General features: G+C 44.4%; 1 protein-coding gene across 1 annotated transcript in view; it reads left to right on the top strand.

The window, feature by feature from the left end:
* Nucleotides 1–994: 994 nt before the first annotated feature.
* The window catches only part of PLCXD3 (phosphatidylinositol specific phospholipase C X domain containing 3), a 99,783-nt gene continuing 85,049 nt past the window's right edge, over nucleotides 995–15,728 (top strand). Inside the window, exon 1 of the mRNA XM_069745336.1 lies at nucleotides 995–1,128. Within this exon, the coding sequence (XP_069601437.1) occupies nucleotides 1,026–1,128 (103 nt within the window). The 5' untranslated portion in view covers nucleotides 995–1,025. The remainder of the gene's footprint in view (nucleotides 1,129–15,728) is intronic.

Genomic DNA, 15,728 nt, shown 5'->3' with positions numbered 1-15,728 from the left:
CACAAGAACGATCCAGGAGAGAGCAAGACCAATACTGGAACATTGACTGGAGGCCAGGAACAAAGAACTAGGTGGAGTTAAATAGAGCAGCACCTAACGACTTAACCTTGTCACCTGAGGAAGGAAACTCAGAAGCCGCAGCCCCACTCACATCCACCAGAGGAAGCTCATAGACAGAACCAGCCGAAGTACCACTCATGACCACAGGAGGGAGCCTGACCACAGAATTCACAACACCCTTGACTTGCATGGCTGAGTGTGATGATGTTTTCCACGGACCCCTTGACTTGCATGGCCGAGTGTAATGATGTCTTCCACAGCCCGTTGACTTACATGGCCGAGTGTGATGATGTCTCCCACGGACATATTGACTTGCATGGCCGAGTGTAATGATGTCTTCCACGGCCCGTTGACTTACATGGCCGAATGTGATGATGTCTCCCACGGACATGTTGACTTGCATGTCCGAGTGTGATGATGTCTCCCACCGACCCGTTTGTTGACTTGCATGGCCGAGTGTGAATCAACTATTGGATGCGAGTTGTGCATGCTGCGATGTTTTCCTAGCATAGACTCGGTCCGAGGAAAAAATCGGACACGTGCCCGGGAATCACATTGCTCCGACTGCGATGTGATGTTTTGTTGGATCACACTAATCCCGTGGTCTACACCAGCCCTAAGTCCAAGGGGCTTTATCTTTAAAGAACCCCCCATATGACATAAGGGGGTAGTGAGAAAGCCAGTTTAGAAAGTCTTCACCATGTATCGTGTCCAGAACAATGTAATCCCCCAGTACAGTAATATATGTAGACTGTCCTGATCTCACAACTCCCATCATCTCTCCCACTGCAGGGCTACATTAACCCTTGTCAGCCTGCAGCACACAGAGGGGCCACACTGAGCAGGGGGTGCGGGGCTGTGTGGGTGTGGTGGGCTGTGTGCGCACTCTCCAGCGCAGGAGCCAGCAGCAGACACAGGCAGCACACAGGCAGCAGGCAGGCAGCAGGCAGGCAGCACTCAGCACCATGGCTTCATCTCAAGGGAAGAGCGACCTGCAGTTTGCCGAATGGATGGCCAATCTGCCCGAGAGGATCCACAGGGTGCCACTCACAAGTTTGGCCATCCCAGGTAGGTGCAGCCCCCCCTGCCCACAACTTTACAGCCAGCAGCCCCTGCAGCTCCTGCCCCCCATCTATGGGCACGGAGGGACAGGCAGCTCTATGGCATTTTCTGTGCATGTTCCAGCTCTGGCATCCATTGTACAGCAATGTGCACCTATCGATAAGGGACTCGTGGATGTACATATATATATACTATATATATATTCTCTGGAGGTGGTAGTGATCATGGAGGGATGACATTTTTCTGGAAGTCTTCTCACTTATTGAAGGGCACAAGCCGCAATCAGTTCTGCATTGTGCTCACAGACAATGCGACTTTAAGATAAGGATCCCTTTAAGGCTGCTTTGTCCTCAAGTCAAGGTCTTTGCACCACTTGGGCGCCTGATGAAGGATTTGCTGTAGGATTCCTCTTCCATGGTGACATTCTGTTGCAATGTATTTGTTGATACAATATTGTTTTGCAAAACTAGTTACATCCTATAGAATAAATGAAAGGCATGTGTGACCCATGGCCATGCAGGTAGGGGGCTCCTGCGTCCCCTTCTGGACCTCTCCCCCCCCCAAATCATTAATATTCTCCTCAAGTCTCCAATAAATTGAAGTTTCCTGCAGCACAAAGCAAACAGGAGACGAGGAGATCGGGTCAAGCAACAGCCTGGAGGATAGATGTGAATCAATAGGGGTTTCGCACGGGGCATCGACTCCGCCAGGTGGGAGACGGGTGTAAAAATGGCACGTAATGTTAAAAAAAATGGAGCTTGGGATGCAGAAAAGTCATCCTGAGATGGATCATTTATGGCTGCAGAATTAATTCGATGAGAATCTTTTGCCTGGAGCTGAACGTCCCCGGCTGTGACACTTCACCAGGCACGGGGCGAAGCGAAGGCTAGCGGAGAGAGCACGTCCGGACTATGTGCCGGCGTCTCCATAGATAACTAGCCAGCGACTATTGATCGGCAAGTAATGGCTTTTTAATGTATGTTTTAACACATGCATTATATATGGCGGAGAGGGCGGATTTACCCCTTTAATAGGTTTTATTATGTCGCTGTGACTGGGATTTTAGTCTCATAGGAAATCCTATAATTGCTCCATGATTGTATCGGTGTCTTCGCCTCCGTTGCAGCCCATGAAGGAGTTAGCAGGGGGCACGTGGTCCATCGTGTGGGCTAATCAGGGTATGCAGAAAGTAAGAAAGTGACTATGGAGGAAGGCGCAGGGGTCAGGGCTTTGGTGACCTCCTTCATCAAGAAGGAAGAGCAGCTCTGGAGCACGAACCGCAGTCCTAACAAGGAGCGGTCATGCGCACGTCAACTTCTATTTATCATGGAGAGACGCACTTTAAAGGGGATTTGTATTTTTTTTTTACAGTTAATATTATACTATTGGGGTCCCTAGGTTTAGTCAAACGTGTGGTCTCGAGTCCTTTATTCCCACCCATATGGTGCGTATATGTATGCCGATCGTCCATTTAGACTTAGAGCAATGTATCAATTATCACCCGATTCATATATTTGGGGGCCGGAATTCCCCTTTAACTCACATTTAAAGAGATTCTCCGCTCAGTTTTATTAGAAGAGTCCACTGGCGGCAAATTGATTGTCAAGTGAAAGTGTTTAGTTTCCCTACAGTGCCCCTGCAGGAGAAATGATGCATTACCATTTTACCATTAAAATCAATGTAGTCCATGAACATGTCGGGTCCTCCAGAGAAATCTTGAAGGAGGGACCCCCCTGTTTTTTAAAATTTTAACAGGGTATGTAGCAATGTTTTTTTTTTTTAATCCTGACAACCCCTTATAAGACAAATTCCTACCAGTGGCGCGGACCGATTCTGACAGAGGGTATTATTGTGTGCGGATGTCCTGGCACGAGCTATGGAACTATAGGACATTGCCAGGGACAGCGGGAACCGGCACGACGCTGACGCTACAGCCGGGAGGGGGTGACGGAAGGCTACAGTGGAACATTACGGATTTTATTTCACGCCTCCAGGGTGTCGCACGCCGTCTGCATCGTATCCACAGTGTCTGTGCTGCATAGAAAGACGCCACCATGTGCAAAATAAAATAAAAATCAGTCGGAAAATGGAGCAAAAAGTAGAGTTGTGTCCGTGCCTTGATCATGTCGTGTTGTGTGTCATATTTATTATTATTTTGATACTTTTGACATTTCCTTGGCGCCTGTTGTATATAATAAGGGAAGTATCGCGCAGCCCGCCGGGGAACGGAACTTGCTCCTTTTATTTCATTCTTGTATTCAGGGAAGGATAATTGCTGTTTATTAAATATATGGTAATAAGCCTGATAAGCGCGCAGCCCTGAAATTACCGCTAACAGCTGGAAGGTGCAGCTGCTGAGTTACTGATTTGTCGTAATGTTTTTAGCGCAGAATAAGATGCAGATTTGTTCCTGGCTCCGTCTTACATGAAATAAATGGAAACCTATTATTCCATGTGTCGCTGACAGCTGCACCGCTCCGCTATGTTACGTCTACATTTATTTTTTTAATCAAGGAAACAAAATAAATAAATTGAGAAAAATGGAGAAATGTGTCCGGAAACGAGTGAAATAGGTTGTCTGGGAATTTATTAGAACCGTTTGGACACCAGGGTGGAGGCGGCGTAAAATGACTTTCACCCACGGACAGAACAAGTTCATACGAGCGGATTAAGAATGGTCTGATTTTCATCCAGAAAAAAGATGATTTTTCATCCGTAATGGCGTCCGTAATGGTGTCTGTAATGGTGTCCGTAATGGCGTCCGTAATGTCATCCGTAATGGCGTCCGTAATGGTGTCCGTAATGGTGTCTGTAATGACGTCCGTAATGGCGTCTGTAATGAGGTCCGTAATGGTGTCCGTAATGGTGTCTGTAATGACGTCCGTAATGGTGTCTGTAATGACGTCCGTAATGGTGTCCGTAATGGTGTCTGTAATGACGTCCGTAATGGCGTCTGTAATGAGGTCCGTAATGGTGTCCGTAATGGTGTCTGTAATGACGTCCGTAATGGTGTCTGTAATGACGTCTGTAATGACGTCCGTAATGGCGTCCGTAATGGTGTCTGTAATGAGGTCCGTAATGGTGTCCGTAATGGTGTCTGTAATGACGTCCGTAATGGCGTCCGTAATGGTGTCTGTAATGACGTCCGTAATGGCGTCCGTAATGGTGTCTGTAATGACGTCCGTAATGGCGTCCGCAATGGTGTCTGTAATGACGTCCGTAATGGCGTCTGTAATGGCATCCATAATGGCGTCTGTAATGGCGTCTGTAATGGCATCCATAATGGCGTCCATAATGGCGTCCGTAGTGGCATCCGTAATGGCGTCCATAATGTCAACCGTAATGGCGTCCGTAATGTCATCCGTAATAGCGTCCGTAATGGCGTCCGTAATGTCATCCGTAATGGCGTCTGTAATGTCATCCGTAATGTCATCTGTAATGGCGTCTGTAATGGCGTCCATAATGGCAACCGTAATGGCTTCTGTAATGTCATCCGAAATGGCATCTGTAATGGCGTCCCTAATGACATCTGTAATGGCGTCCGTAATCTCGTCTGTAATGGCGTCCATAGTGGCATCCGTAATGGCGTCCATAATGGCGTCCGTAATGGCGTCTGTAATGGCGTCCATAGTGGCGTCCATAATGGCGTCCATAGTGGCATCCGTAATGGCGTCCGTAATGTCATCCGTAATGGCGTCCATAATGCTGTCTGTAATGGTGTCCGTAATGGCGTCTGTAATGGTGTCCGTAATGGAGTCCATAATGGCGTCCGTAATGTCATCCGTAATGGCGTCCATAATGGCGTCCATAGTGGCGTCTGTAATGGCGTCTGTAATGGCGTCCATAATGACATCCATAATGGCGTCCGTAATGGCACCCATAGTGGCATCCGTAATGGCGTCCATAATGTCATCCGTAATAGCGTCCGTAATGGCGTCCGTAATGTCATCCGTAATGGTGTCTGTAATGTCATCTGTAATGTCAACCGTAATGGCGTCCGTAATGTCATCCGTAATAGCGTCCGTAATGGCGTCCGTAATGTCATCCGTAATGGTGTCTGTAATGTCATCTGTAATGTCATCTGTAATGGCGTCTGTAATGGCGTCTGTAATGGCGTCCATAGTGGCATCCGTAATGGCGTCCATAATGGCGTCTGTAATGGCGTCCATAGTTTCATCCGTAATGTCATCCGTAATGGCGTCTGTAATGGCGTCCATAGTGGCATCCGTAATTAGATACATAATGGCGTCCGTGTGGCGTCCATATGACATCTGTTTTTATACATCAGCAGGTTAATAATCTCATTATCTCCATATAAATCAGATGTGATCCGGTTGATCTTTTTGGAATCTGATTTCCGCTCTTTTCATACTCTGGAGTAGACGAGTCTCATGTCAGACGTTGGACAGACTGGAACTTTCTGCGAGTGTTTTCCGATCGGTCCGTGTATAAGAACAATCATCTGCCGGCCATAGTGAGCGACTTTGGTCCGAGTGACGTCTGTTTTTTTTTTTTTCTCCATCATTCAAACACACGGTCGTGAGAACGAGGCCAGAGGAGGGAGAACACGTTTTGGGGATCAGATCTTCCTGCTTTTCGGAGAGTTGGCGCGGACGTCTGTGACCGGCGTGCAAACTAATAAAGTTGGAAAGGTTTTTGCACAACTTCGAGTCGTACGAACATTTTGTGACGGAATTCGGGCCAAAAACGTTTGATGAATTGAGGCCACAATTTAAGGAAGGTGACGACGGACGCGGGGATTTCACCATCTGGGACATTTATGGCGCATCCTCAAAAAATGGAATGCGGTATATTGGTGAATACTGCAGTCTATACAAGTGTCTCAAGGAACAGATGTAACTCTGCAATCTAATGAATTGCTATAAGTGCCTGCTCCCTAAATATTGCCCCGCCCCCCATTAGGAGCAGCGGGGGCTTTTATCCGAGGCTTCGCCAGTGATGGATGTCGGATCCGCGCATGTTTTGCTTCTCTTTGCTGCGCTGTTACATTGTTGCGCAGCCAATTGGATGAAAGGAATGAATGAGGCGCAATATGTATCTCTTTCAATTAATATCACGCAGGATTCTTCTTACAAATGGAAATTGAAAATTGGCTTCCTGCCTGTATTTCTTGCTAATTTCGGAATTGATAACGGTAATGTTTAATGGATTGGCTTATAAGGATCCTGCCAGACAGAAACGCTTCCATTCACCACCTAATGAGCTTTTCTTATCCATTTGTGAAAAAAAAAATATAAAAAATAAAAAAAAGAGAGAATTTCAATTAAAAAGTGAGAATATAATATTAATATTAACCGTGTAGGGACCACGGACTTGTATAACAGCTTCTACTAGGTTAGCATGGCTATAGGATCTGATCCTAGGAGAAAAAAGCACCGAAGATGAGCATGCCCACAACACTCCTATAGAAGTCACTGGGTGATATACGCAGCCTACCTCTCCCAATGGTGGCAGAGCATGCCCACAACACTCCTGTAGAAGTCACTGGGTGATATACGCAGCCTACCTCTCCCACTGATCACAGAACATGCCCACAGCATTCCTATAGAAGTCACTGGGTGATATACGCAGCCTACCTCTCCCAATGGTGGCAGAGCATGCCCACAGCACTCCTATAGAAGTCACTGGGTAATATACGCAGCCTACCTCTCCCAGTGGTCACAGAGCATGCCCACAACACTCCTATAGAAGTCACTGGGTGATATACGCAGCCTACCTCTCCCAATGGTGGCAGAGCATGCCCACAACACTCCTATAGAAGTCACTGGGTGATATACGCAGCCTACCTCTCCCAATGGTGGCAGAGCATGCCCACAACACTCCTATAGAAGTCACTGGGTGATATACGCAGCCTACCTCTCCCACTGATCACAGAACATGCCCACAACACTCCTATAGAAGTCATTGGATGATATACGCAGCCTACCTCTCCCACTGATCACAGAACATGCCCACAACACTCCTATAGAAGTCACTGGGTGATATACGCAACCTACCTCTCCCGGTGGTCACAGAGCATGCCCACAACACTCCTATAGAATTCAATGGGTGATATACGCAGCCTACCTCTCCCAATGGTCACAGAGCATGCCCACAACAATCCTATAGAAGTCACTGGGTGATACCCGCAGCCTACCTCTCCCAGTGGTCACAGAGCATGCCCACAGCATTCCTATAGAAGTCACTGGGTGATATACGCAACCTACCTCTCCCAATGGTGGCAGAGCATGCCCACAACACTCCTATAGAAGTCACTGGGTGATATACGCAGCCTACCTCTCCCAATGGTCACAGAGCATGCCCACAACACTCCTATAGAAGTCACTGGGTGATATACGCAGCCTACCTCTCCCAATGGTGGCAGAGCATGCCCACAACACTCCTATAGAAGTCACTGGGTGATATACGCAGCCTACCTCTCCCAATGGTGGCAGAGCATGCCCACAACACTCCTATAGAAGTCACTGGGTGATATACGCAGCCTACCACTCCCAATGGTCACAGAGCATGCCCACAACACTCCTATAGAAGTCACTGGGTGATATACGCAGCCTACCACTCCCAATGGTCACAGAGCATGCCCACAACACTCCTATAGAAGTCACTGGGTGATATACGCAGCCTACCTCTCCCAATGGTCGCAGAGCATGCCCACAACACTCCTATAGAAGTCACTGGGTGATATACGCAGCCTACCTCTCCCAATGGTGGCAGAGCATGCCAACAACACTCCTATAGAAGTCACTGGGTGATATACGCAACCTACCTCTCCCGGTGGTCACAGAGCATGCCCACAACACTCCTATAGAATTCACTGGGTGATATACGCAGCCTACCACTCCCAATGGTCGCAGAGCATGCCCACAACACTTCTATAGAAATCACTGGGTGATATACGCAGCCTACCTCTCCCAATGGTCACAGAGCATGCCCACAACAATCCTATAGAAGTCATTGGGTGACATATGCAGCCTACCTCTCCCAATGGTCGCAGAGCATGCCCACAACACTCCTATAGAAGTCATTGGGTGATATATGCAGCCTACCTCTCCCAATGGTTGTAGAGCATATACTCAACACTCTCCTACAGAATAATATAAAAAAATGTCCATATAGAAAAACAGATATGGCACTTCAAACAATATGTTACTACCAACGGACTTACAAAAGTAGTAGTCCAAAGAAGCGAACCATATGTAGGTTAAAATATACAGCTTTATTATAAATATTAAAAGACAAATAAAAGTAAATAAAGAAGCAAAATTGTCCAGTAGGGGGAGCCCTCACATCAGTGCAAGTACGATTACAAGAGAAGAATAATACAGGGTAGTAAATATGTAGCTCTAAGGTTCAATAACAGTATACAACTAAATTAATAACAAATAAATAATACTTTCTATGATATGTAAAACATAGAGAATAAAACCCCTATAAGAACACCTAGAACTAGAGTGTCCTAAGACCTGGTCCCAATAAATAATAAAGATCAAGACGATTGTAGGTATTATATAAGGCTCATAAAATGGTAGATTCAAGTATACAGCATCGACTGTGCAGCAGAAATTCCGTATAATAGAATATTAACACCTCAGAGACTCAGTGAAGAGAACATATAAACTTAGGGATATAGAATAAAAAACATTACCTGCATGAAGAGTAAAATTTGAAGAAGCATTGAGAGACAGGGACCAAGTGCCAGGACCGATAAAGTTCCCCCCACCACCCCAACGTACGTTTCACCCTAGCTTTTTTTTTTCACGCCCCCTGTAAGTCCATTGGTAGTAACACTCTCCTATAGAAGTCAATCTATGATGTACATAGACTACCCCTCCCACTGGTCACAGAGCATGCCCACAACACTCTCCTGTAGAAGTTACTGGGGATTTACACATCCTACCTCTCCCACTGGTCACAGAGCATGCCCACAACACTTTCCTATAGAAGTCAATAGGTGATGTACACAGTCTACATCTCCCACTTGCCACAGAGCATGCCCACAACACTCTTGTAGAAATAACTGGGGGGTATGCACAGCTTACCTCTCCCACTGGTCACAGCATGGCCAGAGCAGTCTCCTGTAGAAGATAATAGGCTATGTACACAGCATAGCCCTCACACTGGTTATAGAGCATGCCTGCAATTCTGTCAGGAAATAGGAAGAATTTCTTATTACTTCTATTACACATACAGAGCTCTCAGCTGCAGTTTTCCCTTAGCCTGCAGGCAACTCCCTCCCCCCTGGTATATGGCTGTAATGTGACACCAGCGTGCTAGCAACATCCATATATAAAATTACTAGTTTTGTTTGTCCTTGCTCTATAACGAACGGTCACGTCCTCTGAAGTGAATTACGCTACTAATCTGGGCTGACTCCGGACACATTATTAAGAAATCGGAGCTGGTGGCAGCGGGTTTGTCCTGTGCATCTGGGAGGCTTTGTAGCGACGGACGGCATTGATAGTTATTGTTCCCGCCTGAGTGGGAGTAGTTATATCGCCCTCGCTGCAGCATGCCCATTAGCCAGTACAAAGTAAGGCAGCCTTTCTGGCGACTAATTATCCTATGTGCAGTACCCGGTCTGACCTGAGGGTAAGGGGGGCGCCAGAGAGCTGCAAGTTCCAAACCGGAACTGGGAAGTGGGATATAGATAAATCCCTTTCAGGAAGAACCAAGGGCAACCAAACAACCTCGGTTCATGAGAAATTGGTGTGAGCGGCGGGGATGATAAAGATATCCTCCCTGGGATTCATGACATCTTGTATAGAAGCCAATATGCAATGTATACAGCCAACCTCTCCCAATGGTCACAGGGCATGGCTATAACACTCCCCATAAACGTTGATAGGTGAAGAACACCTTCTTACTCTTTCCTGCACAAATCACAGAGCATGCCCACAACATTCTCCCATAGAAGCTAATAGGTGATGAACACAGCTCACCTCCAACCCTTCCCAAGAGAGGTCACACAACATGCCCACAACACTCTCACATGGTCAATGGGTGACCGACACCGTTCATCTCTTCAATTCCCTGCCCGGACCATAGAGCATGCCCACAACACTGTCTCCAGCCTACTGCTCTAAAGGAAACTATAAATGCTGGAAACAGCAGCTCAGGAAAGATGGCCGCCCCATAATCATGTACAGAGAATAGAATAAAAATCTAGTAATGCACAAAATTAGGATTCAGTATCTGGCTCTAAACAGTAAAATATCTAAGTGGCTCATTCCCTTTAAGGACAAAGCTTCCAAATGGAAATGACTGCCAGTGACACAGTCTGGGCTGGGATCCCTCTCCTGCCTACAGACGTCCTAATACTGCCAAGTAGTAACTGCTGTGTCATAGTGACCATGAGTAAGGGGGCAGCACATGAGGGGGCAGCTCCGCTCAGAGACCACAGTGACCACACCGAGCTCACAACTGAGAACCCTCTAGAGAGGCAGTAATCCTGCTGCAGCTGCATCCCCCTCCTCTTCCATCCCTCTCACAGCAACCACTGAGGAAGAGGACCTGCTGCAGCTGCATCCCCCTCCTCCTCCATCCCTCTCACAGCAACCACAGAGGAAGAGAACCTGCTGCAGCTGCATATCCCTCCTCTCCCTTCTCCATTTCTTATTATTTACCAAACTTCTATGGATTAATTTTTTTTATGGTTGAGGATATTTGTGGACACCCAGCATCACCAATATATTTGCCTTTATAACAGACACACAATTCACTCCTTTGTATGTATAAATTATACCGCCAGAGGCCGTCTCCGATACGTTGCGCAGTTGGATGGATCTTGTCTTTGTCATACAGTTTATTACCATTTTCTTCCATCTAAAGGAGGAGAGGAAATTGCAGATCTAAATTTTCTCGCTAGATATCGGTTACAGTGCCACATTTGGGGAGGGATTTGCTATCGGTCCAGAGATCGCATCTCCTCTGAAATGAACGTCTATAATGTTCCTGACTTCTCAATATGCCTATTATTTGGTCACTATGTGGCAGTGCTTATGATTATTCGATGAAGACAATTAACTGGATATTATCTATCCCTTTCATTCGGGGCAGGATATGGGAGCATTAATGGGTATTTTATAAAGCCTAACAATGAAGTACTGCATAGTCCTTTTATTTGAGTACAATATGGCTGTATTTATGAGAATTGTACGACGGCTACATATTAGCTAGTATATTGCTTTTTATTTGGGCACTATGTGGTGGTATTTATTAGTATTGTATAAAAACTGTCAATTAGGTAGTATATTTCCCTATTATTTGAGCATGATATTACAGTTTTTGTGAGTGTTTTATGAAGACTACAAATTAGATAATATATTGCTTTTTTATTGGGCACTATGTGGTGGTATTTATTATTATTGTATGAAGATAATCAATTAGGTGTTATATAACCCTATTAATTGGATATGATATGTCAGTATTTTTTAATATTGAAAGGAGGCTATAGATTAGGTACCGCAGGGCCCTATTATTTGGGTCATGGTATGTCAGTGTTAGTATAGTATGGAGGCTATCAATTGTAGAACTGTATGGTCCTATTATTTTGACATGATATGGTAACATTTCTTATGGTAACAGATGGAGGCTGTCAGTTTTGTACTGTATTGTCCTATTTTTGGGCACGATATGTCACTATTTCAATATTGCATGAAGGCTACAAATTTTGTATCCTGTTATTTGGCAGTAATTTGGAGTGTTTAATGAAGGCTCTCACTCCCAATACTGTATAGTCCTATAATTTTGGCACAATATGGCAGTACGTTTAAACTGTTTCAAGGATATAAGCTAGGTTCTGTATGGACCTATTTTGGCACAAAATGGAAGTATTATAGAGGGATCATTTGATGGCTGTTTCTTTCATTTGATCACTATATGGCAGTATTATTTCAACACGTCCATGATTCTAAAGAACTTATGTTTGCAAAGTAATTACGGTAATTTTTTGTTTTAGTTTTTTTCCCCATGTGCCTCTGTAGACTCTGACACCCACCTTGGCTTCATGACAGCTCTTTTTAATAGTAGGTAATTATTAGGATTTTCCTATACTGTTACAATTAAAACAATGGGTAAAATTCATTATTACATTTGTGGCTTTTTTAGTTTTTTTTTTTTTTTTGCCTGTTTTTTAATTTGCATTTTATTCTTCCTTTATTTTTCAGCTTTTTTTTTTAAGTTTATTTTAAGAGTTTGCCTTATTTTTTTTAATCACCATTATGTGCAGGGTTTATGGTTTCCTGATGTTTTCTTTTTAAAAAGTAGCAAAACTTCGGCGTAAATGTTGTCCCTTGGAGTGATTTTACGTACCTTCGCATCATTTTGGGGGAATGTGTGACTTTTTTTTAAATTCTTCGTTCGTGTGTTACTTTTACAATTTCCATTATTTTATTTTTTTGGAGCGGTGAATATAAAATTACAGCTCCAGACTTGATGGAGCACGGTCGTTCCCGCGTTTTTACTCTACAATTATCCATTTGTGTTCATATGTTGGACGCATTGTAATCTATATTTATTACCGCGCGCAGCTAAAGCCTCCGCCATTTGAAGCTGTCATTGCCGTTAATTCTTTTTCATGTCTCTATAAAGCTGCGGTGGAGAGAAGGGACGATGGGAGTTAAATCCACTCCTCCTTTCATATTCAGAATTATGCATTTCCTACCAAGAACAAAGGATCAAGGCGAGAGGCTTTTTGTTATAGTGCAGTATTTTGCTACTCAACACACACAGAGATCCCGGGAAAGAATGCCAATATATTATAAGTTTCGGGTTGCCATAGCAACAGTCAGACTTCAAATAGTGTTTACAAATGATTGATAAAGCGGTATTTAAGAAAGCGCTGAATTTTATCTGCTAGTTAAGAAGCCCCGATGTTGGTCCTTATCGCCTATCGCCAATTTTCATATTTTTTCCGCACCGTAAAAAAAAGTGTCCATACCTAAAGAAGTACTTGGCTGATTGTGAAAATGTCACCAAGAAGTTTTCACTTTAATGATGCAAAGTGCCTCTTCAAAGAGGAAGAGGACTAGAACTAGCTAAATCAGATCTCTTACTTTGCACTGATGAGGGGCAAAACCCCGAAACAACGTGTCGGCAAATTGAGATTATGATTTGGCTTTTATCCTAAGTCGTATTTGAAGTCTCTTTAAAGGGTTGATTGTGACTTGTAGGATCGCTGCTTTCAACAGGTGGCGCTATAGAGTTCTCTTCCGCTCTGAAGAGGCAACTTGCATATTTAACTTTCCAGAGGAGCATTGCATGGCGAATAAGCCTCCTTACATTGTCATGCCAGGGCTGGTATGTCACTATCCACAAGAGAAAAATGACCCCTTAGACCTCAGTCTTAGCCTTTCCCTTTAGCCAAATAACATCTCATACTTTGCACTGATGAGGGGCAATGGCCCGGAACACCGTGTCTGCAAATTGAGATTCTAATTTGGCTTTTATCCTAAGTCATATTTCAAGGACATTGTGTCTTTCCCTTTAATTTTTTAAGTGCCTTTATTGACTCATACTAATGCTCTTTTATAAAGGGGCATGTTTAGCACTGTATTGGTAAAAGGGGTGATAACATGAAGAAAAGTTCCTGAACCTTCTTGGGCTAACTAGGGGCTGTACAAAAGAGATGACAGTAATAGGCTGTGAATGGTGGGCGGGTGATAACATGGAGAAAGGTTCCTGTATCACCTTTTAGCTCATTGGAGGAAGTACAGAGGAGATAATAGCCTGTTATTGGTGAGGTCACTGGAGGCTGTACAGGAGAGGTGACAGTAACAGGCTGCATTTGGTACACTGGTGATAGCATGAGGAAAGGTTCCTGTATCTCTTTCTAGATGTCACTGTGGGTCATATGGGAGAAGATGACAATAACAGGCTGTGGTTGGTAAAAGGAGCGATAACCTGAAGAAAGGTTCCAGTATTCTTTCCCCGCCTGCAGTAACTAAGGGATGTACAGGCAGAAAATGACAATAACAGTCTGTGACTGGCAAGTGGATGATAATATGGAGAAAGGTTCCTATTTCATATTTGAGCTCATTGGAGGAAGTATAGGGAGATAACAACAGCCTGTGATTGGTAATATGGTGATAACAGAATAAAAGGCTCCTATACCTTTCAGCTCACTGACGCTGTACAGGAGAGATGACAGTAGCAGGCTGATTTGGTGCAAGGTCTATGATAACATGCCAAAAATGTCTGTATCTCCTTCCTGATGTCACTGAAGGTCATATAGAGGAAGATGACAGTAGCAGGCTGTGCTTGGTGAGAGGGGTGACAACATGAAGAAAGGTTCCTCCTACCACGCAGTAACTGGAGGATGATATAAAAGTTTCTGTAATACCTTTACGCTCATTGGAGTAAGTACAGTATAGATAACAATAGGAGGCTGTGATTGGAAAGAGGGTGAGAACATGAAGAAAGGCTCATGTACCATCTTGAGGTCACCGGAGGCTGTACAATAGAGATTTCAGTGATAGGGTATGATTGGTAAATGGGTGCTGCCATGTATAAAGGTTATTTCATCACCACTGAGCTCATTGTTGGAAATATGGGAGAGACAGCAATAACAACCTGTAATTGGTAAGAGGGTGGTAGCATGAAGATACAGTAGGTACCTGTACCTTCTTGAGCTCAGTGGAGGCTTGTGCACTAGAGATGACAGTAACATTCAGTGATTTATGTGAGGGTGATAACATGAAGTAAGGTTCCTGTATCCTTCCTGATGTCACTGAAGGTCATAAGGGGGCAGATGACAGTAACAGGTTCTGCTTGGTAAGAGGGATGATAACATGAAGAAAGGTTCCTGTACCTCTCCCCCTTCCTTTAGTAACCGGGGGATGTACAAGGAAGAGATGACAGTAACGGGCTGCGATTGTTAAGAGGGTGATACCATGAAGAAAGATTACTGAATCACCTTTGAGCTCACTATAAAAAAAAAGTACAGGGGAGTTAACAATAACAGGCTTGTGATTGGGGCGAGGGTGATAGCATGGAGAAAGGTTCCTGTATCACGTTTGAGCTTACTAGAAGAAAGTGACAGTAACAGGCTATGATTGGTAAGTGGGGTGATAACATGAAAAAAGTTCTGGCATTAGTTTTGAGCTCACTGGTTGCTGTATAAGGGAGATGATGACAGTAACAGGCTATGATTGGTAAGTGGGTGATAACATGGAAAAAGGCTCCTGTATTTACCCTCCTCTTAGTCGTGACAGACTGTTAGCTTTTTTTTCCACCTCACTTGCTGCTGCTCCATGAATATTTCACCTAGAGCTTTGCTTGTATAAGACAGTGCCTACAATAAGGTGAGGGAAACTCTGACTTTCTTTTCTTTGTAATTTACTTTACTCCAGATGCATCTCGAGTAGCGAAACCTTGGCATTACGTTGGGTTGAGATGGTCATCAACAAATTTCGATGTCCTCCTTTGCAGACAACTGAAGATTATTCCTTTTTACCCTGAGCCTGGCAGACGTTTAGTCTGGCCAATTAACTTTAATTATAAAATGAGCAATTAGAAGGAGCCCATAGTTAAATTTCACAACTTTTCAGTTATTCACACACGGATCTCCAATTTCTCTGCTTTTCGTC

This window comes from Ranitomeya imitator, chromosome 1, assembly GCF_032444005.1.
Source record: "Ranitomeya imitator isolate aRanImi1 chromosome 1, aRanImi1.pri, whole genome shotgun sequence".
NCBI classification, from domain to species: domain Eukaryota; kingdom Metazoa; phylum Chordata; class Amphibia; order Anura; family Dendrobatidae; genus Ranitomeya; species Ranitomeya imitator.
Note: the sequence above shows the minus strand (reverse complement) of the source record. Positions and strands in the feature narration are given on the sequence as shown.